The 25,715-nt window shown below is 39.3% G+C and overlaps 1 protein-coding gene across 1 annotated transcript; it reads left to right on the top strand.

The window, feature by feature from the left end:
• The first annotated feature begins 13,302 nt into the window (after window positions 1–13,302).
• LOC138897283 (uncharacterized) lies at window positions 13,303–15,508 on the top strand. Its single transcript, XM_070183247.1, has 2 exons — window positions 13,303–13,601; window positions 14,437–15,508. The coding sequence occupies exons 1-2, from the start codon at window positions 13,303–13,305 to the stop codon at window positions 15,506–15,508; spliced, it is 1,371 nt and encodes a 456-aa protein (XP_070039348.1).
• Window positions 15,509–25,715: the final 10,207 nt, after the last annotated feature.

Consider the following 25,715-nt stretch of genomic DNA (forward strand, 5'->3'; position numbering starts at 1 on the left):
TTCGTGTGCACTACATCATTCACCAATAACAACTCACTCATCCCACGAATTTCATATACTCATACGTGCAATATAATCCTTAACCAAGAATTTTTTTATTCGATTCATCCTCGATCTCAACTTCTGCAAGTCATAGCTAACCCACAAGTATGCCTCAAACCAAAATTAAAATTTCACACGTAACCATGAAATTAAATTGTCACTAGCAGACTCCCCCACTTGGCTCAAAGCCATAGATTAAAACATTCCATAACTCACAATACCAATACTCTCTTACTGCCATAATACCACAGTCAGTCCAACGAAACTTCTTCCCAAGTTCATATAACGCCAACCATAAAAATACCTCAATCATCCACTAAGCTCGTATTCATCCTCTTAACATACAAGTCAACTTTCTCAACCAGATTCAGATTCAAATTTCCACCCATACACCCCGTCGGCAGAAAAGAAACTCTCTACTCACATCATAAGGAATACACCTGCGTAGATTACTCCGCAGGGGATAACCCACCTGCTTAGCCTCAAACTGGTATCTTGTTATACCGTTTCGCAGTCACAATTACTATGCAATCACTTAGTCTATCTAAGTCCAAACTCATTAACTAGACATGAGAGTTTGGTCTGTTCCAAAATTTAACAATGTGAAAGATCCTTCAAAATATTCATTACTCGAGACTGTTCGTCACATCAAATCGAAAATCAAGCACCCAATAGCCTTTCCTTTACATTTCAAGGAAACACTTCTCGTCATATTCAAATCGTCTTAACACATCCCGCGGTTACATCATACCCATCACACCGCCATTCCACCGCTTATTGAGCCACAAATTCCACTGTAGGGTCATTATCGGACATATAAGTTTAATTGTACGAGTTATAATTGAAGCTACCGAGCTTAAGCTGCGGTCTAAACCTGGCCTCAAGTCCTCCAGACTGTCCCATCAACAAAACATAGAATACTCATCTCGAACTTCGTTCATGGAATCATAAGCCGGTGATGCACTGCTGATACCGAGCGCTCATGTGCGCATATGAATACATGAAAGGAATTCAAAGAGTTATGTCTCAAGCTGAATCAATCCCGCAGGATAAGGAAAGAAAGATGGGAAGTATATATCCTAAATGCCCTGTAGCCTCTCGAACATAAGTATGGACGTCATCATACCGATCTGCAAGACTTTACTAGACACTTGCTGATGACTTGTAGAACGTATGAACCTAGGGCTATGATACCACCTTGTCACGACCCACAATCCAACTAGTCGTGATGGCACATAACCCAACCCTCTAGGTAATCCAACTTTCAATTATCCAATTCCAATAATAATTATTAAACCAATTTAAGTGAATAAAGATCTTAATCTTATACAATTCCCAAGAAGTGGTAGTACAAATCATGAGCTTCTAAGAATAGAGTATACAAAGCGAAAATGAAATAAATACATAGTCTGTTTGAATAATACATAAACAGAGCTTTTATAAATCTAAGGCTACCCTGAATAAGAGGCAGCTACAACGGGAACGCAGGTACATCTTCAAGTCCCGCAACCATCGAGCACAGCAACAACAACAGCCAACATCTGCACGCAATGTGCAGAAGTATAGTATCAGTACAACCGTCCCCATGTACTGAGTAAGTAATAAACCTAGCCGTAGGTTGAAAGTAGTGACGAGCTTCTACCAAGGTAGGGTCCATAACCAATAGTCCACAACAGTCCATAACAACATAAAGCAAATAATACCAGAAGTAACTCAGAGATAAAATGCTCAGCCAAATCATGATTTCAAAAATAATAGTTCTTCCTTTCAAATACATTAGTAAAAAACCCAAATCGTTTGCCGAAGTTGCCAAAAATATGAATAGTTTGAAAACAATAATTTCTCCCAAAATCTTTTCAATAATAAATAAGATATTTCATTTTCCTTCCGGATAACCCATGTAAAACAAATGCATCACTATGCCCATGTATAAAAATATGTGAGAAATCATGAATGATGTGATGTTGTACAACATGAGAAAAATACATCTCTATGCATGTATGTCATGTGTGCATACCAATGCGATGCAACTCAGTGATAGAATCATAAACAGCCCCTCGGGTAGAGCATCACTCATATACAGCCCCTCGGGCAAACCTCACAGTCACTCATGCCTCTCGGGCATACCTCACAGTCACTAATGACACTCGGGCATACCTCACAATCACTCATGCCACTGTATGATACCTCACATCACTTATACCTCCCAGTCACTAAGCACTCGTCACTCGGCACTTCTGCGTGCATTGGGCCGCTCCTGCGCAAGCGCTTCTGCGCCGTGGATTCTGCTTCTCTGATGCCTTCCCAGCCAACACTCCCTCTCTTCTGCGACTTGAGTTTCACTTCTGTGACCATAGCACATGCGAGCCCATTTCCGCAGGTGTGAAGACACCAGCAACAGAAAAATTCCAGGCTTAGCCAAAACTTCCAAAATGCTCCGAACCTCATCCGAAACTCACCAGAGTCACTCGGGACCCCGTCCGAACATACCAACAAGTCCTATAACATAACACGAACCTACTAGACGTCTCAAAACACACATAACAACATCGAAACGATGAATCACACCTCAATTCAAAATTATTAAACTTTGAAATTTCAAATTTTATATCTTGTGCCGAAACACATCAAATCACGTACGATTGACTTGAACTTTTTCACACAAGTCACATTTCACATTATGGATATATTCCAATTTCTAGAATCGTATTCTGACCCCGATATCAAAATGTCAACCCCCCGGTCAAACTTCCCAAAAATTCATCTTTCGGCATTTCAAGCCTAATTCCACTACGGACCTCCAAATAATTTTCCGGACACGCTCCTAAGTCCAAAATCACCATACGGAGCTATTGAAATTATCAAAACCTCATTCTGGGGTCGTTTATACATAAGTCGGCATCCGGTCACTATTTTAACTTAAGCTTTAAACCTTGAAACTAAACGGTCCAGTTCATTCCAAAACCTCACCGGACCTGAACCATTTACCCTGGAAATTCACACAACAACTGTGAAGTATAATTTGAGTAGTAAACGGGGTTGTAATACTCAAAACTACCGGCCGAGTCATTATAATTTTACAAGAAGCCAGTGTATTCATGAGCTTTCGTGACTTGAGTTATGATGACCTATCTAGTGGGGACCATATTATATACTCCATTTAAGGAGGTAACGGATATTTGAGGACTCGTGTTTACTGTTTAGATAAGGATCGTATCATGTACCTATGTTTGTTTTCATTGTTTAATTACTATTCTTCATACTTGTTTACTTTCTGTTGTACTTGATTTATTGGACCACTAGTAAGTATCGATGTCGACCCCTCGTCACTACTTCTCCGAGTTTAGGCTAGATACTTACTAGGTATGCGTTAATTTACGTACTCATACTACACTTCTGCACTTATTGTGCAGGTATATATTTCTGGTGGTCTTTTGGGCGCAAAGGTGCAGCTATTGCAGGGACTTTACGGTGAGCTGCAATCCATGTTACGATCCGCAACATAGAGGTCTCCATCATAATTATTTACATTATCTTGTCTATCTTGTATTCTAGACAGATGTTGTATTGTTATTGTACTTCCTAGTAGAGGCCCAGGCACTCGTGACATCGGGGTTTGGGGTGTTCTAGAATTTATTTATGATTTTTCTTACCATTGAGACACTTTTACTTTATAGTTTACTTAAATCATACGTATCTATGATTTTTGATACATCGATCTCTCTATATAATAAGATTCATGATTTCAAAAATAATAATATAATGAAGTTGGTAGTTCACCGTTTGCTTCCCTAACGGCAACATTGGGCGCCATCATGACCTATAGTGAGTTTTGGGTCCTGACAACTTGGTATTAGATCCCGGTTCACTTAACTCTCATGAGTCATGAGCAAATCTAATAGAGTCTTGCGGATAGGTACAGAGACGTCTGTACTTATCTTCCAGAGTCTACATGGCTGTTAGGAGAACTCCTCTTCCTTGATTCCTCATCGTGCGACTTGATTTTGTTGAAGCTTGTGCTTTCGGTTCCTTCCTACTTATTCGTACAAGACGTCAAGCATTTGTTGTTTTTGAGCACCGACGAGTTGTAAAGATGCTACAGATGTGGTGCGGGATGCTTTTTCCTGCGAATGCAGGCAGACCATTATTGTCGCCTTGTGGAGTAGTATTCTGTCATTTTAGCCCAGTGTTAGTATTGCCTACGGTCGATATTTAATATCTTCGAATTTGGTGGAATTCTTGTTAATATTTTGGTGTCGCCGTCCTTGATTGAACGCATTGAGGCTCATTGGCATGTTGGTCTTCATTTGTTTCCTTCTGGGCACGGTGGTGAGAGATGGTACTTAAGAAAAAGTTATCAGAGATGGCTGTGTGTTGCGGCTTCAAGATCGAATTGGTATCTCCAGTATTGATGGTTCAAGGGAGATGATCCCTGAGGTGCTCTTTGTGCTTAGGAATTTTGAATGCGACGTGAAGGTCTTGATTAAGATGTGAGAAAATATGAGTATTCGATCATTGTTTTGGATGCAATATGGCTTCGAGTTTCAAACCTACTACTAGGCCTTCGGGTGGTGTTAAAGAATGAAAGGATTCTACAGCCGACGGATCAGTGTGGACCAGGGAGATTAATTGATTTCATGATGGATGCGACTATAGTAATGACGTTGGAGGAGGTCGATATGAGGATTACACATGTGGGCTATCTCCGGTCAGCAGGTTAGCGGTTGCGTGGTTTTGATGAGGTTCCTATAAAGAGTTTTACTCTCTGCCCAACATGGGATGCATGTATTGCGATGTGAGCTTGGGTCATTTGAAGAAGACGGTATGACCCCAAGGATAATGAGTGTGCGAGGGTGGCTGATAATTCAGGATGTGTTATGATTGGTGCAATAAGAGCTTGCGAGAAGATGGCTGAGTAACGGTGTGGGATCATGGTAACTGGAAAGAAGAAGTCGTAATGGGGTTTGGATCTATGTGATTGTAGTGTAAAGCTAAGTGGGGGAGCCTAAAGTTTATGACTAGGTCACGTGGTTGTGTGCATACACAATTTCTGGTTGTCGGTGCATTGGTAGATTAATTATGACTAAGGAAAGGAAACATCAAGGGTAATTCGGACAAAGGACTTGAGAAATGTGTGCTACATATCGCCTTAACGATTCATGTGCAGGTGTTGGGATGACTCAAAGTTTATGCTTCTGGTGGATGTGATATACAAGAAAAAGAATTCATCCGGTTGCTTCTTTGGAAGTGTTCATGTGCTAACAGAGCACCGGTGTTTGGTTATGTACTTGGGACCAGGTCAGAGTGGGTGACTCTTAACAATGGTTCTAGTGGGTTCAAGAAGTAAAGTGTGGTGCCTAAGAATTTTCGAGTTCGTCGTGTGGCTAAGGAATTGGTTTTGCAGCGAAGTGTGAAAGAGACTTGGATTATTTCTATGAATGTCACTGGGTCTGCCGTGCGATGTTAGAGAGATGGAGGAAACAACTTCGGATTCGCAGGAGGTCTTTCATAATGTGTGTATCAATTGGAAATACTATTGAGTGCATGAGGAGGGTATGAGATGGATCATAGGTATGGAGACGAGGTAGTCTTGTGATTTGGGTCACTCGTGATGAGTGTTGTTTGAGGTACGTTATGTGTTTGAATGGAATTATTATTTCAAAGTCAAGTCAAGAGTAAATTGGAAGAAGTTGAGTCAGTTAGTAGTGGGTTGAATCAGCATGGTTAAGGGATAGGTCAGTTCCTTACGTGTGGTAAGACTATACATGTGATTTGTGGTAGTACGTGCGGGCTTGACAACCTCCATGATTTGATTGATTTGGAGGTATTTGATTCTGATGGTTATGTGATGTGTAAATGGATCCCAGAAGAGATATGGCAGTTTAGACTACGACCTGAGGCTTGTATTTTCTGTGGTTATGGGAATTTGGTTGCGTGTTGTAATTGTTCTTCTAAAATAAGTGTAGGTAAAGGGGTTCTAGCCGATGAGGTGTTTATTCTACTGGTGGTTTAGGGTTTATGATGAAATCCTTGGACTCTCGTGTAGAGGCATGATAGATGCAGTGAGCGGTATGGAAATTGGAAGTTGAGATCAAGGTTGCGGTTTGGTTTTGATAAGAATGTCACAAGCTCAGAGGAGCGGGGGAGGATTTCAGATGTTCAGAGTATGCTAGCACTATTTTCAGCCTGAGGATGGCCTGTTTTGGTGGAAGAGGTATTGGGTATTGAAATGCGGATGCTTGGCTAGCACTATAGAAATAACATGGTCGATGGCCATTAATGTTCAGATTTTACTACCTGGTGCGGAAGGTTGTGGGGTATATCCCAAGAAAAGATCGTATAAGTGTGACGTGTTAGTCATTCGATTATTAGAGATTTAAATAAGGTATGGAGATTTTGGTACTGTCGCCAATGGGAGAGGTTATGACTGAGAGGCGCTCTATTCCTTTGGTTGTGGACTGTGGAAGTTTGTTCCAAATTTGATGACTACTCGTATGTGTCATGAATAGGGTCATTGTGGATCCTTGAAAGGTTATTGGCTCAATATGGTATGATCGGAATCGGCTCCGTTGGTAGATCTAATGTGAATATATGCTCTACATCATGTCGTATGTGATCATTTAGTACATCATTGCTTATGGATGAGTCTTCAGGCGTTGGATGTTTTCCGTGTCGTCAATTAATCTATGTGATACTCTATTATGCCATGTGGGTTGTGATCCCATGTAGCTTGTGATATTATATGAGCAATATGGCTCTCGAGATGCAAGACATTTATTGCACCTTAGTCGTGCTTGGGACTTTGTAGCTAGAGTAATGTTATGCACTTGGCATACTTGTTATTGATATAAGTGTGATTCATGGGTACGAGCATTATGGCATGGTGGGTATTTCCTTATTGATTGTTATGTGTGAATCGGGTTGTACGCTGCAACAGTGAGATGTTCAGTACGATTTCTTACATTTATTTTGTGTGCCTTGTTTTTCATTATATGCGTTATGAGGTATATTACGGGCATCGACTTCGTGAATTTATAGCTATTGTGGTTCGCGGATGTTATTAAGGGCATAAGAATTATGCGGTGCATTGTGTGGTTTTAGCATGGGTGCATGATCATATTTGGTACAATGGGTTGAGATTGATATGGTGTTCATATGTTAGAATTTGGTCTCGTAGAGAATTCCGGATGTTAGAATTTGGTTCTAAGGCTTGTGGGACAAGGAAAAAGAAAGGATCCTCAGTCCGGCTCGAGCTAATGTGCTCACATCGGTTGTGGTGGCATGGGTAGGTGCACGAGGCGTAAAACAGTGGTTTGGGACAATTCCGGAGCAGTTCTTGGCACGTTCGAGGACGAACGTATGTTTAAGTGGGGGAGAATGTAAAGACACGACCGGTCATTTTGAGCTCTAGCGTATCGTTCGAAGGTTTGAGGCCTTGAGCAGCTTCACTTCATGTATTATGATTTGTACGTGTGGTCAGTTTTGATTTTTGGGAAGTTCGGGGTTGATTGGAAGAATAATTCTCAATTCGGAAGCTTTAAGTTGGAAGAGTTGACCAAGATATGACTTTTGAGTAAACGATCTAAGAATCGAGATTTGGAGGTTCCAATAGGTTCGTATGATGATTTCAGACTTGGGCGTATGTTCGGGTTGAGTATCGGGTAGTCCGGGAGTATTTCGGCGCTTATTGTGGAAAGTTGGCATTTAAAGGTTTGAAATTTTTTCAAGTTTGACCATGGTTTGACTTTAAGGATATCAGGATCGGATTTTGGTTTTGGAACTTGGAATAGGTCTGTTTCAACATTGGGAACTTGTCTGCAAAATTTGGTGTCATTTGGAGTTGATTTGATGTGGTTCGGGCGCTTGGTTGCAATTCTAGACATTCTTGAAGTTCATTGCGATTTTCATGCATTTTGGCGTTCGATTCGTGATTCTACTGATTATTTTTGTGTTTTTATCGCGCGAGCGAATTCGTGGTATGTATTTAGATTGGTTTGTGTAATTGGACTGGGTCTCAGGGGCATCGGGTATGTTTCAGATATGTTTAGGTTGTGTTGTGCTCTCATTTGATGTTTCAGCATCATTGTTTTGGGTATAAAGGATACTATATTAAACAAACGACCTTTGATTTGTGATTTTATTGAACCATTAGATCCGTATCATAATTACGGAGTCATAGCAATAAGAATCATTGAATTCCGATGGCGTATGAGAGAGTTATGCACATTTTCGTGTCAGGAAAGATTGCTGGTGTTGCTGTGCTCAGTTATCGCAATTACGAAATTCCCTTCGCAATTTCGAAGATTGTAGATTTTTGCCTTGGTTGGCAATTGCAAACATTTGTTCGCAGTTGCGAAGCCAGTAGATTTTTGCCTTGGTTCCCAATTGCAAACAATTGTTCACAATTGCGCAACCTGTAGATTTTTGTTTTGGTTTGCAATTGCGAAAACTATGGATTTTGCCTTGGTTCGCAAATGCAAACCCTGTGACGCAAATGCTACATTTGCACCTGGTAAAAGGGCTGGGAGACGAGATTTTGGACTCATTCTCTCATTTTTGGAACCCTAGGCTTGGTAGGGGCGATTTTGAAGAGAGATTTTCATCTACAATCTTTAGGTAAGTGATTTTGTTCAATTTCCAACTATTTTTCATGATTATACATGAGATTTAACATCAAAATTTTGAAAATCAAAGTGAAATTTTGAGAAACCTTAGCTATGTTTTGAGAAATGGGAATTTGAGTGTTGAGAATCGATTTGAACTCGGATTTTGAAACAAATAGCTTGTTTGGACTCGTGAGTTTATGGGTAATATTTATTTACAAAAAAATTCGGAATCCGGACACGTGAGCCCGAGGGTTGACTTTGTAGACTTTCCGAGCGGAGTTGGGAATTTGTTATAGATTGATTAATTATGAGTGTTGGAGTATGTTTTTTTTTAGTTTTCACGTTGTTTGACTAGATTTGGGTCGATGGGCATCGATTTGAGGTGTTAGAGAGACGTTGGAGCCGATTATGGAACTTCGCAGCGAGGTAAGTCTCTTGTCTAACCTTGTGAGGAGAAAATTACCCCGTATGTGTTATATTTGTTATGTGCTACATGTTATGGGAGCTACGCATGTATGAGGTGACGAGTGTCCGTGCGTATGCTAGAATTCCTGATTATGTCCAGGTATTTAGACTCACGTCATGATTTAATTATATTATTTGTGTTATTCTTGCATGTTCATTGCTTTAATTCGCATTATGACCTGGGACTAGAATCGCGTAGAGTAATTGACTCGCTATTTTAGATACTTGATGAGCTACTTGTTCAGTCGTAGAAATTGTACTTCCCTTACTAATTTCTTTCGCATTGTGCGTATCCATTTCTTAAATATTATAACTCACACGTATATTCGTGAGTGGGGTAAAAGACCCGTAAAAGCTTCATATTCTAATGGGATCGGGTCGTTCGCCTCGGCAATATCATGTAACACACTCTTATGGGATCGGGCCGTTCGCTTCGGCAATATCATGTAACACACTCTTATGGGATCGGGTCATTCGCCTCGGCAGTATCATGTATCACACTCCTATGGGATCCGGACGTTCGCCTTGGCAACTTCATGAAATACTCTTATGGGATCGGGATATTTGCCTCGGCAGAATCGTGCGTAATATTTGACCAGAATCTAGTGTATCCGTGAGTTTTTCTGACTTGAGTTGTGATGACCTATCTGGTGGGGACCATATTATATACTCTATTTGAGGAGATAACCGATATTTGAGGACTTGTGTTTACTGTTCAGATGAGGATCGTATCATGTACCTATATTATTTTTCATTGTTTAATTACCATGCTTCATACTTGTTTATTTTCTACTGTACTTGATTTATTGGACCACTAGTAAGTGTCGATGTCGACCTCTCTTCACTACTTCTCCGGGGTTAGGCTATATACTTACTGGGTACGCGTTGATTTACGTACTCATGCTACACTTTTGCACTTATTGTGCAAGTATATATTTCTGATGGTCTTTTGGGCCAAAGGCGCAACTATTGCGGGGACTTTACGGTGAGTTGAATCCCATATTACGATCCGCAATATACGGAGTCTCCATCATAATTGTTTACATTATCCTGTCTATCTTGTATTCCAGACAGATGTTGTATTGTTATTGTACTTCCTAGTAGATGCTCATGCACTTGTGACACCGAGGTTTGGTATGTTCTAGAATTTGTTTATGATTTTGCTTACCATTGAGACACTTTTACTTTATATTTTACTTAAATCATATGTATCTACGGTTTTTGATGCATCGATCTCTCTATTTAATAAGATTCATGATTTTAAAAATAATAAAATGAATAATTAAGTAGGTAGTTTACCGTTGGCTTGCCTAACGGCGACGTTGGGTATCATCACGACCTATAGTGGGTTTTGGGTCGTGACAGTCGCCCTGCCTTTTTCGCTCCAATAAGTAATTTTTGTGAGCCGAGCAGAACTTTATAGCTTTAAATTAAGACCGTATATGTGAAAAATAAGTTTAAATCGTATACTATATTTTAAAATTTGCAATCTCATCTAAAATTTATTATAACAACCAAGTCCTGGATCCGCCATTGCTAATGACTCTTAAACTTAGCACATTCATTGGTGTTCCGTCTTGTTTTGCTAATGACCTTCTTTTAGATATATATACATATATATTTTTTAAAAAGGTTGATCTTCTAATGCTTGTATTTTTTTTTTTTGGTTAACTTTCTTGGATGTGCCCAAAATTAGCTATGGTCCTTTCTTCTAGTGCCATAGGTTCTAGTTAAGATACCTCTCGTATAATTTAATAATTTTCCTCCTCTACGCTCATCTCATGGAATCCAAACTCCACTGTGTGGGATTGCACTCAATGTTTTATTGTTGTTGTTGTACACTCATCTCATGAAAAAATAAAAATATTATTACGCATTTCCCACACAAAGTACTTTTATTCTAGTGATAAGTTGATGATGCAAGTGGCAGTAACAGGAAATAATTCCCTCAAAAAGAAGATTTGGATGACAGTGGAGACCTAATGTTTTGTTGCTTGTCCACCTTTAAGATTTTTGTTAATTTTCAGGTTTAGAAAGACTTCTCTTTTTGAGAGAAAATTACATTAATTCCAAGTAAAGCTTTGCTTTTGAGAAAGAATATTCGATATGCTTTTATTAGCCTAGCTTTGTCAATTTTGGCAAATTTTGTTAGGACGATCAGCTCAGACCTACCATATTTTTGTTCCTATAGGCTATAGTTGCCAAAATAGGCTCAAAATAGAATAGTACTAAGTGAGATCATTCTTTAAAATTTCTCGTTCACTTATTCCTCCGATATTTCTAAGGTCAATTTTTCTTTGTTGAAAATTTCTAACTTTCTGTGAATCTAATTGTTGTGTGACTCCATTTTGAGAAGAACTCTATATCGGGAGGACCTGAAAAAATTCTCTCTCAAGATAACCTACTAGCTATGCAGGACTTTAAACAAGTTCATCTAATTCCTCATCCTAAACCTCCGGACATTGATACCAATCAAATAACTGATGGAGCAACACTGTCTATCCCTAGTTTTAAGGAAAAATTAGTAGAGGGTGATAAAGATGCTTCAATCAATATGATCATTGACACAAGTGTCCAATATACAACTTAATTACAAGACATTGGACAAGATGATCATTTGATCCACTCTACAATTGAACGACAAGTTCAACCATCTCAAGAAGATTTTCAGCGGATCTACCATCCATGGAAATACTCAACCATATTCAAGTTTCAAGGGAGAAGAATCCAACATCATCTTCTTAAAAAGAAGATACAAAAACTGTGGAAAATTACGGAGAATTTCCCGTTAATCGATTCAGGGTGTGACTACTACATCACTAAATTTAATAACGAGGAAAATATGTTAAGAGCCCTACATAATGGACCTTGATTCATTTCTGGGCATTTCTTGTCGGTTCAAAAATGGGAACCAAATTTTTTAGCTTCAGAAGCAAGGGTCTCTCAAACAGTTGTTTGGATTCGTCTTCCCCAATTACCAACAGAATTTTATGATGGTTTAATCCTGAAAAAAATTGGAAACAAAATTGGCAGGCTTTTGAAAATTGATGCATGTACATCCTCAACCTAAAGAGGAAGATATGCAAGATTATGTATAGAAATGCCTTTGGAAGTTCCAGTAATTCCGTTTATCTTCATTGGTCAACATAAGCAGGTTATTCTTTATGAGGGTAAAAATTTTCTATGTAAGAAATGTGGAAGGCTAGGTCATGCCCAGTCCAAATGTCAGTATAAAATTATAATTAATGCCCCTTCTCCTACTGTATTGGACTCTACTGCCAACTAATCTGAGGCACAAAAAGAACTCCTAGGCATTAAAGAAGATGCTTTACAGTCCATCAAGGAAGATGTTTGGCAAACGGTGAGCTTATCCAGAAGGAAGAAAGCCAATCACAGGCAACTATCCTTAAATAAAAAGTATTTAGATAAAATGCAGTCCATTAATGTAACCAATAAGGTTTCTTCTAGCAAATTTGTAATAAAAAATCCTAATCCAAAAATTTTCACTCCTACTAAAAACAAATTTGAGGCCTTGGTAGATCCGCTTGAGATGAAATGCATGGCTTTGGATGTGGCCCCATCTCCTAGCCTAGGAGGCCACGTGGCAACTACAAAAGAGGACCAATTAAATTACATGCATTGTAATAATCCACTACCTAGCTCCAATAATAACCTAATTAGCCCTACTAACACGCCTGAAACGTTTTCCAAAGACCTCCAAAACTCTTCTGCTAACTTAATTTCCTCCGTTAATGAAATTACTTCATGCATGAATAATAAAATACTAGATCAACACATGTCCCAAGATAACTACACTACCCCACAAATGGCCAATAAGAATGAACGCGTGCCAAGGGAAAAATCTCTCCAAAATCCTATTAAAACCACCTGCTCAAGTAACCTTCAAGACATACAAATAGAGGTAATAAGTAGTAAGCTTCCTAGGCCATTAAGTGACCTATTAACCCCAACAGAAGAATCCCAACACTCCCTCAATATAAACCAACTTTCTACCATTAACCATGCCAAGAATCCCAATATCTCAACGAAGGAGATATCGCCTAGTTCAAATCCTAAGACACCAACGTGCTCACACTATGTCCAACCCACCACTACCCCAGTCCTCACAAATGAGCAACTAAATTTTCTTTGTTCAACCCTCACTCCCTCAAGATCACCAACCCCTCTCATGGATAGAACAAGGTCTAATGGGCCATGCAATATCATTCAACATGATATTAGATGGATAGGAAACTGTGATAGTACTCCAAAACTCACACTTCCCAGCACAACTAGTGTCAGAAGGGATGCACATGGCAATGAGCAACTATCTCAACCATGTTTGGATGAACAATATATTACATCCACTAGCTCCCTCAATGAATTCAAACCTAGCTCAAACAAAGAGGAATCAATGGAGTCTTCCACCTCACTTCAACCCAATCCAAACTCAAAACATGCAAATGGATCTCCCATTCTTCCCTCCAGGTGAGATCTCGAGCATGAACCTAATATTCATGCCTTTGTCCACACCAACCAACAATGCAACGGCTCAGACGACCACTCAAATGCCAGCACCTTCCCATGCAAAACAGTGCTCCACTACATGCACCCCTAAATGTTCCTCCAAACGTACAACACAATGCTCCCCAACAACACCCTCTTCCCAATCCACCAGAACAAGAAGATCATCAAATAGAGGAGGCAGAGGAATTGAACCTGCTGGGGTCAGAATAAATCCTAGAGATTTCAAGTCTAAACGAGGTAAAAGTATATCTATTCAGGGAAATGCGAGAGAAGAGATATGTTCTCAACTGCCCCCTCCCCCGACACTCTATAAATTCTCGATGGATGTCAGACCCCCATAAGACCCAACTGTTGGGAGCCATACAATGATACGGGTTCCTTCGATAAGGAGGAATCCATTATCCCTTCCACAGAGAGTGAGGGAAAATGGCAACAATCACAACCCTAATCAAGTTAATATGATATTTCAACTAATCAATTTTATCATTTGGAACATAAGAGGGGGTAACAATGATGCTTTTAGAAGGAAATTTAGGGAAATGATTGACACACACAACCCTAGTATAGTCACCTTACTTGAGACTCATATGAAAAACCATATTTCCCTTCTCAATGATTTTCCTTTCACCCAAATGATCGAAGTCCCGGCAGAGGGGTAGTCTGGAGGGATGGTGATACTATGGAAATCTGAAGTTGTCACAGTGAATGACTTTGTTAGAAGGAATCAAGAGATCCATGAAAATATTGAGGTACGTCCGGTCAATACTTCTTAGCTATTTTCTTGTATTTACGCTAGTACTAAGATAGCTAATAGAAATACTCTTTGGAACAATATTGAAAGTATCTATGAAAACTACAAAGGACCATGGCTTCTAGGAGGTGATTTTAATGACACGTTTTGTGCTGACAATAAGCTTGGTGGTAACAAAATTAATCGTAGACATAGCTCGCATTTGTGGACTAGCGTTAATAACTGTAACCTCTTAGATCTTGGTTTTAAAGGATGTAAATACACTTGGTCTAACCATCGTAGGAAATCCAATAAATTAATCATAGAAAGACTTGATAGAATATTTGTTAATGACAAATGGATGAACATTTTTCCTAAGGCTGTTGTAATCCATCTTCCAAAGACCCACTCAGATCACAACCCTTTGTTACTCCAATTATTCCCTAGTAATACATATCATAATGGCAAACCTTTTAGACTTGAATCAATTTGGTGTAGGCATCCTAATTTTGTCAATATAGTTCAGGCTAGTTGGCAAACTAATGATCTTCATAAAGCTCATAAGATTTTAAAAGAAAAAATTATTCCCCGAAAAAACAGTACTTTTGGAGACATTTTTAAGAAGAAAAAAAGAATTCTGGCTAGTTTGCAAGGAATTCAAACTTCCCCTAACTATCATACTAGTTTATTCTTAATGAATCTAGAAATTACTCTCCAACAGGAATATAATGCTATTCTTAAAATGGAAGAAGATTTCTGGAAACTTCGTTCTCGTATATCTTGGTGCAATGAAGGGGATGTTAATACAAAATTCTTCCAAATTAGGGCTTCTAATAGAAAAAGCAATAACTCAATAATGTACTTTAAGGATGATAATGATAACTGGATCACCAACGCTAAATCCATTCTTGATCATACCTTTAACTTTTTTGAAAACTCCTACACGACTTCTAAAACTGTAAGCAGGAAGGCTATTACTAAAAATCATGACAATAATACTCATGTAATTAATTTAGAAATCCTGGATAGACCTCTAGCCTTGGAAGAGATCACAAATGTAATTTTTTCGTTTAAACCTTTCAAGGCACCTAATCCGGATGGAATTCATCCCTTTTTTACCAAAGGTATTGGAACATAGTTGGTGATTCTATTATTAAATTCTGTCATACGATTTTTGAATCTCAATCTCTTCATTTGGGTATTAATGACACTTACTTATGCCTCATACCCAAAATTAATAATGCTACTAATCTAAAAAAATTTAGGCCTATTGGTCTTTGTAACACGGCTTACAAAATAATTATCAAAATTATTGCCAATAGACTAAAACAGTTTCTTCCTAGCCTAATTAGTCCAACGCAAACTAGTTTTATAAAAAATAGGAGAGCTAGCAATAATGCTATTATTATTCAAGAACTTATCAACAATATACGCATCTCTAATAGCTCAAAATATGATATGTTATTAAAAATCGACCTTGAGAAGGCGTTTGACAAATTGGAAAGGGATTTTTTCCATAAAATCCTTATCTTCTTCAACTTTCCTCCAAAGATTTCCAAACTCATTATGCATTACATTTGCATAAGTCAGATTGAAATTCTAGTTAATGGAACCAAGACCAAGTACTTCTGTCCTAGTAGAGGAATTCGCCAAGAAGATCCTATGTCTCCTTATATATTTATATTATGTATGAAACTTATGTCTAGACTAATAGAAAATCAAGTAGATACCATGCTTTGGGATCCTGTTAGAATTAGCCCTAGGGGACCCTCCTTCTCTCATCTATTCTTTGCGGATGATCTAACCCTAGTTGGTAAAGCTAATCAAAAAACGGGTAACTGTATTAAGCGTTGCCTAAATCTGTTTATAGAAGAAACTAGCTTGTCTATTAACTATGCTAAATCCAGGCTTGTCTTCCCAAAAAAATATCCTCTAGACATTACTTCCTATTTTGTAAACTTATTCAATATGATATTAAGTTTTGAGTTTGGAAAATACCTTGGATTTTCCATTTTAAATCTAAAACCAAAGCCCAAGGATTTCCAATTTGTCATTGATAAAATGCGTAATAAACTCTCTCTCTTGAAATCTAATCTTCTAAACATAGCTGGTAGATCAATATTAGCAACCTCCACTCTTAGTTCCATATCTTCTTGTCACGACCCAAACCGATAGGCCGTGACGAGTGCCCGAGTTCTACCTATCGAACACCCATAAGCATTCGTCTAAGATATAAATATGAAATAAGTGTAGGTCATGCATAACGTCTGAAAATAAACTATTAATTCATATACACAACCTACGTAGGAAAACAGGCCCAAAAGACATATATACATACATATATATACTGTAGGGAGAGCCGACAAGGCCACATACTATATAACTATGCATGACTGTCTACAGACCTCTAATAGAGTGTACAACTGTATAAAGGAAGAGACTGGGCCCCGTCGTACCCATATATATATGTAAACACACCGTACCAAAACTCAAAGCAGCTCCGGATCAAATGGAACACACCAACTCTCACTGATCAAGGATCCTAAGAAGGGGGACCGTCAGCCTGTCTACCTGCACCTGCGAGCATGAAATGCAGCGTCCCCAGGCAAAAAGAGACGTCAGTATGAATAATGTATTGAGTATGTAAAGCATGAAAATCAGTACATAAAAGACATAGATGAAACATGGGGTAAAGAATTCCACCTGTGAGTCTAAATAACTTTGTGAATCCTGAAACATTTATAATATCATGCACGTGCATGTAAATATCGTATCATACATAGGTATAGGTGTACATAACATTATCAAGCCTCTAAGGGCATCCCATCATATCATCTCGGCCACTGTGGGCAAAATTATCAACATATACCAGCTGATCAGGTGGTGGTGCGTATATAACGCCTTAACCTTTTTTCATATCCCATATACATATAATATACGCGTATATAACGCCTTCTGGTCATGGGTCAATGTACATGTATAAATACATGAAATGCAATAGAAATACGTTAATAAGATTTCTCGAATATCATAAAATCATTATGCCTTTCGGACAAACTTTATTAAATACGTATTTTTTTGAGACCCATCAACAGAGGATATATAAATAATAATTAACATGGGAAATCAATAATATAGACACCTCTAGTATTTCTATGAATTGAGTCATTTATGAGCGTGGCATATTTTGCTCGTTTCGTTTGTATCATTTGGATCATGTCAAAAAGAAAAAAAAGGGATAGCCTTAACATACCTCAAATCATCAATGCAACTCAACAATAAGCTTATGACAACTAGAGCGCCAACCCTATAGCAAAGAAATACGTGTAAAATTTAGATGGCGGTAGTATATTACGTATCTCAAACGATAACTCGATTCTAAAATAAAACGGGCAGCATTTCCCTTGATTTTACTGCTCCCTCAAGCCTACTATAGGCGAGATACAAACATAATACAATCAGCAATTCAAAACCAACCTAGTTACAATCCGGGACCTTCAATACAACAAAACCCCCAAATATACCATAATACACCTAATCAATAAATTATCAATTAGCCTGCAACTACAACGACGAGCGACCAACCTACAACCCTACCACATGTGGCATTTCTCCACGCCATTTTTATCCTTCCAAACTCCATAAATCAGCAGCACAATAGACAGTTCAAAAGCAACACAAAACAGCCCACAAAACAGTCTACTTCCGATCACCGTCCCGAGAGGTCTAACTATTAGGAAACAAATTTATCAACTTTTTTTGATATTTTAAAGCTTAAATACAGAAATTATAAATTTTTATTAACTAATAAATACATTCCAAAACTCAAACTATAAAGAAAAAGAGAGGTGATATAGTGATACTTACGTCATATGGATCGTTCTGATGTTATCGCTTCTCGATTTCGTACGCGGGATGTTAGTATTATTTGAAGATATTAGAGAGCTCAAGGACCGTTCTTTTATGGTGTCTCTGGTCAGATTCTATGTAAAATGAAGAGAGAGAGAGAGAGAGAGAGAGAGAGAGAGAGAGAGAGAGAGAGAGAGAGACGAGTTAAAAAATATTTATCAAACTTTTGAAAAGTCAAAAGGTTCTAGCTTGGCATCCTCTAATTTGCCCATTTTCCAATGCTTATATCTTTTTATCCGGATATCGTATGAATGAACGGTTAATATCATTGGAAACTACATTCCAAGACCTTCAATTTGGTATATAATATGTCCCAAAAGGACCTCATATATCATACGAAATATATTTCTCAAAAAGCTCTATTATTGGGCAAATTCTTAGTCGGTTTTTTCGCAACTTTAATCCGATTTTCCCCAAACTTTATGTGTTTTGTCCAACCATCAAATATAGTCATATTATGACTTTAAAATCATTTAAATCATGATTAAAAAGTCTCATATTCATTATACGTCACCTTCGGACGTATAGGGTGTAACAATCTTCCTCCCTTAGAAACATTCATCCTCGAATATTAAACTCCTAGAGATTTATAGAAATTTTGGCAGAGTCTCCTCTGTAATGGTATCACTACCAACCTGTCAGACAGAAACCCAATAATATAAAGCCACACAGGACCACAATCATTAATAACACCAATGGTCTCACACAACCAATGACAATAACTAACATAAGAATCAAATACCATATACGTACCTAAGGCTGTGATGTCTCAGTCCGATCCTCCTTCGAAAGCAGAAAAAAGTGAGGATACCTAGACTTCATGTCTTCTTCAGCTTCCCAAGTCATCTCCTCCACATTATTGTTCCTCTAAAGTACTTTAACCGAAGATACGTCTTTAGTTCTCAATCTCCGAACTTGTCTATCTAGTATAGCAATGGGAGCTTCCTCATATGATAGATGCTCTGTGACCTGAATATTGTCAACTGGAACGACTCTAGAAATATCTCCAATACACTTGCGGAGCATAGACACGTGAAAAACTAGATGTACTGACTCCAAGTTGGAAGGCAAGTCTAACTCATATGCTACCTGGCCTACTCTGCGTATGATCTTATAAGGTCCAATGTACCGAGGGCTAAGCTTTCCTTTCTTACCAAATCTCATAACGCCTTTCATCGGTGATACCTTTAGGAATACCCAGTCATTTACCTGAGACTCCAAGTCTCGTCGTCGATTATCTGTATATGACTTCTGACGACTCTGAGCTGCTAATAGCCTTTCCCGTATAAGCTTAATCTTCTCAACTGCATATTGTACCAACTCTGGTCCTACTAACTTAGTTTCCCCAACCTCGAACGATCCGATAGGTGACCTACACTTTCGTCCGTAAAGAGCTTCGTATGAAGCCATATGAATGCTAGAATGATAACTATTATTATATGCGAAATCAATAAGTGGAAGATGATCATCCCAGTTACCCCTGAAGTCCATCACACAAGCCCGTAGCATATCCTCCAGTGTCTGAATAGTACGCTCAGCCTGACCGTCTGTTTGGGGATGAAATGTTGTACTAAGACTTATTTGAGTCCCCAATCCTTTTTGGAAGGACCTCCAGTAATTAGCTATAAATTGAGCACCTCTATCTGAGATAATAGATATAGGGACACCATGAAGTCGTACTATCTCCTTAATGTAAATCCTTGGCTGAATGCGTAGTCCTGACAGGCAGAAAATGGGCTGATTTTGTAAGTCTATCAATAATAACCCATATAGAATTGAACTTACGTTGGGTACGAGGCAAGCCTATGATGAAATCCATGTTAATCACTTCCCATTTCCAAGCAGGAATCTCTATAGCCTGCAATAATCCACCGGGTTTCTGATGCTCAATCTTAACCTGTTGACAATTTAGGCACTGAGCAACAAACTCTGCTATATCCTTTTTCATTCCGTCCCACCAGTATATTTCCCTGATATCATGAGACATCTTCGTCACTCCTGGATGAATGGAATAATGAGAATAGTGAGCTTCTCCCATAACCTGCTGGCGCAACCCTGCTACATTAGGAACGCATAATCGATCTCGATATCTGAGGACTCCACCTCCTGCAATCTCCAATGGTGTCTTCTCCTTTTGAGGGGTTGTATCTCTGTAGTGAGCTAGCACAGGATCTTCATATTGGCATTCCTTCACTTCAATTACTAGAGAGGATGTTGTCGTGTCCTGAATAGTAACTCCGGTACCACCTGAATCTAATAATCGAACTCCAAGATTAGCTAGTTGATGAATCTCATAAGTTATCTCACTCTTCTCTGGCTGTAAATATGATAAGCTACCCATAGATCTACGACTGAGGGCGTCGGCTGCTATATTCGCCTTTCCTGGATGGTATAAAATATCAACATCATAGTCTTTTAGTAGCTCCAACCATCGCCTCTGACGTAAATTCAATTCCTTTTGGTTGAATATATACTGAAGGCTCTTATGGTCCGTATAGATATCAACATGAATGCCATACAAATAGTGCCTCCACATCTTTAGTGCATGAATCACTGCGGCTAACTCTAAATCATGGGTGGGGTAATTCTTCTCGTGGTTTCTTAGTTGTCTAGAAGAATAAGCAATAACCTTACCATGCTGCATCAATAAACAACCCAATCCAACGCCTGAAGCGTCATAATAGATAGCATAACCATCGGTCCCTTCTGGAAGTGTCAGAACTGATGATGAAGTCAATCTGTCTTTCAATGCCTGGAAACTCCGCTCACAAGCATCAGTCTACTGAAACTTGGTTGCCTTCTGAGTCAACTTTGTCAATAGTGCTGAAAGGGAAGAAAACCCCTCTACAAATCTCCTGTAATAACCTGCCAAACCCAGGAAGCTACGAACCTCTGTCGGTGTCGTGGGTCTACGCCAAGTCTTCACTGCCTCAATCTTCTGTGTATCGACCCGGATACCCTCACCCGAAATAATATGACCAAGGAAGGCTACGAAATTCAACCAGAATTCACATTTAGAGAACTTTGCATACAACTTCCTTTCTTGTAGACCTCTGAGCACAATACGCAAATGATCTGAATGCTCAACCTCTGAACGAGAATAAACTAAAATATCATCTATAAATACAATCACGAACAGATCTAGAAAGGGTCTGAACACACGGTTCATCAAGTCCATGAATACCATTGGGGCATTAGTCAAACCGAATGACATAACACGAAACTCAAAGTGTCCGTATCTGGTCCTGAATGCTGTCTTCGGAATATCCTTCTCTCTAACCCTTACCTGATGGTACCCCCGACCTCAAGTCTATCTTTGAGAAACACCTGGCACCCTGCAACTGATCAAATAAATCATCAATCCTCGGGAGTGGGTACTTATTCTTGATCGTCGCCTTATTCAACTGTCTGTAATCAATACACATCCGCAAGGAACCACCTTTCTTTCTCACAAATAACACAGGTGCTCCCCACAGTGATGTACTAGGTCTGATAAAGCCTTTTTCAAGCAAATCCCTCAGTTGTTCTTTCAACTCTCTCAGCTCTGCAGGTGCCATTCTATAAGGAGGAATAGATATCGGCTGAGTATCTGGTAATATGTCAATAGCAAACTCAATCTCCCGCTCTGGCGGAAGGCCTGAAAGCTCATCGGGAAAAACATCGGGAAACTCATTAACCACCAGAATAGATTGAAGGGTCGGTGATTCTGCTTTTACATCCTGTACCCGAACTAAGTGATAAATATAGCCCTTTCTGATCATCTTCCTTGCCTTGAGATAGGAAATAAACCTACCTCTCGGCGATGCAGTTTTGCCTTTCCACTCTAGAACTGGCTCCCCTGAAAACTTGAACCGAACCATCTTTGATCTACAATCAACATTAGCATAACAAGAAGCCAACCAATACATACCCATTATAACATCAAATTCTACCATATCTAGCTCAATCAGGTCCGCTACTGTAGAACGACTAAGAACTCCTACTATACAATCTCTATATACCCGTCTAGCTATCACTAGATCCCCAACAGGTGTAGACACCTCAAAAGGTTTAATTAACTCAGGTTCTATCCTAAACTTGCTAGCAACCAACGGAGTGACATACGATAAAGTGGAACCTGGATCAATCAATGTATATACATTATATGAAGAGACTGATAATATACCTGTAACAACATTAGGTGATGACTCCTGATCCTGTTGACCTGTTAATGCATAAATGCGGTTCTGAGGACCGCTCGAGCTAGATGCTCCACTTCTGCCTCTACCATGACCGACTGGTGCCTATGATCCTTGCCTAGGGGGGCGTACTGATGATGACGAACCAACTATAGATCCTGTTGACTGAACTATACCTGCACCACCTCTCGTCGGACAATCTCTCATAACGTGGTCTGGATAACCACAAGTATAACAAACACCCAACCCCACGAGACACTGCCCAACATGATGCTTACCACACTGAGCACATCATGGCAAGGGTGGCCTCATCTGACTTGACTCACCCTTATACTGAGAATGAGAGGCGCTGGAACTCTGACTGGGCCCTGTGGAACGATCAAATCTCCTACCGAAAAACTGAGTGGATGAACTAGCTGATGGCTGAGCTGGATACCTCGGGTACTGATGTCTCTAACCACTTCAAAACTCACCAGAAGGACCTGAATATCTCGCTCTCTTACTCTGGCCCCTATCATGCTCACGATCGGCCCTCTGCTTCTGCTTACGCTCCTCTACACCCTGAGCGTATGCCTGAATACGAGAAATATTAATGCCTGGATGAAGTGAGACCGACATATAGTCATTGAGCAGGTGTGGCTCTAACCCCATCACGAACCGGTGAACCCGATCCTCCATCTTAGCTACAATAGTGGGAGCATACCTCGCTAAAGAATCAAACTGAAGGTTGTACTCCCGAACACTCATATTACCCTGTCGAAGGGTCAAGAACCTATCAACTCTGGCCTGTCTAAGCTCTGGTGGAAAATAATGATGAAGAAAAGCCTCTGTAAAATCCTGCCATACTGCTGGAAGGGTATCATCGCCTCTGGACAACTCCTAAGACTCGTACCAATTAATTGCAACATCCCGAAGTCTATAGGAAGCTAGATCAACTGACTCAGTCGCATTGGCCTTCAATACCCTCAAAGTTTTCTGCATCCTATCGATAAATACCTAAGGGTCCTCGTTTGGATCTGCTCCAGTAAATATCGGAGGGTCCAAATTAATGAAATCACGAACCCTCGCGCTAATGGCCCTATCTGCATGACCAATACCAACCTCCTGACGTCGAGCTTGTGCGACCACTAATCGAGTCAATAACTGAATAGCATCTCTCATCTCCTGACCCGGTGCATCTGGATGAGGAGCTGGGGGTACTGGAGCAAGTGCTGGAGCTGGTGCCCCTCGGATCTCCTCTGGAAAGGGCAGGGTATGTGAAGTCTGAGATGGAGTCGCACTATGCGACTCTCCCCGAGACCTGGTAACTCGTGGCGCTCTACTTGTAGTCTCATCATCCACGGACTTGCCCTTCTGGGCGACTGTAGCCTTCTTAGGCAGCGCTGAAAATATAACATGTCGTTAGGAAAATGAATTCTTATATCGCACGATCTAAGATAAGAAAGAAAAGTAACCATCCTAAATATCTTGTAGCCTCATGTCTATAAGTGTGGTGCACAACACACCCATAAATAAGACTCTACTAGACACGGTCTGTAGACAACCCTAGGACAGAACTGCTCTGATACCACTTTTGTCACGACCCAAACCGATAGACCGTGACGAGTGACCGAGTTCTACCTATCGAACACCCATAAGCATTAGTCTAAGAAATAAACATGAAATAAGTGTAGGTCATGCATAACGTCTGGAAATAAACTATTAATTCATATGAACAACCTACGTAGGAAAACAGGCCCAAAAGACATATATACATACATATATATACTGTAGGTCGAGCCGACAAGGCCACATACTATATAACTATACATGACTGTCTACAGACCTCTAATAGAGTGTATAACTGTATAAAGGAAGAGACTGGGCCCCGTCGTACCCATATATATATATGTAAACACACCGTACCAAAACTCAAAGCAACTCCGGATCAAATGGAACACACCAACTCTCACTGATCAAGGATCCTAAGAAGGGGGACCGTCATCCTGTCTACCTGCACCTGCGGGCATGAAACGTAGCATCCCTAGGCAAAAAGGGACGTCAGTACGAATAATGTACTGAGTATGTAAAGCATGAATTGAAAATCAGTACATAAAAGACATAGATGAAATATAAGGTAAAGAATTTCACCTGTGAGTCTAAATAACTTTGTGAATCCTGAAACATTTATAATATCATGCACGTGCATGTAAATATCGTATCATGCATAGGTATAGGTGTGCATAACATCATCAAGCCTCTGAGGGCATCCCATCATATCATCTCGGCCACTGTGGGCAAAATCATCAACATATACTAGCTGATCAGGTGATGGTGCGTATATAACGCTTTAACCTTTTCCCATATCCCATATATATATAATACACGCGTATATAATGCCTTCTGGTCATGGGTCAATGTACATGTATAAATGCATAAAATGCAATAGAAATACGTTAATAAGATTTCTTGAATATCATAAAATCAATATGCCTTTCGGACAAACTTTATCAAATATTTATTTTTCTGAGACCCATGAACAGAGGATATATAAATAATAATTTACATGAGGAATCAATAATATAGACACCTCTAGTATTTCTATGAATAGAGTCATTTATGAACGTTGCATATTTTGCTCGTTTCGTTTGTATCATTTGGATCATGCCAAAAAGAAAAAAAAGAATAGCCTTAACATACCTCAAGTCGTCAATGCAACTCAACAACAAGCTTATGACAACTAGAGCGCCAACCCTATAGCAAAGAAATACGTGTAAAATTTAGATGGCGGTAATATATTACGTATCTCAAACGATAACTCGATTCTAAAATAAAACGGGCAGCATTTTCCTTGATTTTACTGCTCCCTCAAGCCTACTATAGGCGAGATACAAACATAATACAATCAGCAACTCAAAACCAACCTACTTACAATCTGGGACTTTCAATACAACAAAAACCCCAAATATACCATAATACACTCAATCAACAAATTATCAATTAGCCTGCAACTACAACGACGAGCGACCAACCTACTACCCTACCACATGTGACTTTTTTCCACGCCATTTTTATCCTTCCAAACTCCATAAATCAGCATCACAATAGACAGCTCAAAAGCAACACAAAATAGCCCACAAAATAGTCCACTTCCGATTACCGTCCCGTGAGGTCTAACTATTAGAAAATAAATTTATCAACTTTTCTTGATATTTTAAAGCTTAAATATAGAAATTAATTTTTTTTATTAACTAATAAATACATTCCAAAACTCAAACT

The sequence above is a fragment of the Nicotiana tomentosiformis genome, chromosome 8, assembly GCF_000390325.3.
Source record: "Nicotiana tomentosiformis chromosome 8, ASM39032v3, whole genome shotgun sequence".
Classification (NCBI taxonomy): Eukaryota; Viridiplantae; Streptophyta; class Magnoliopsida; order Solanales; family Solanaceae; genus Nicotiana; species Nicotiana tomentosiformis.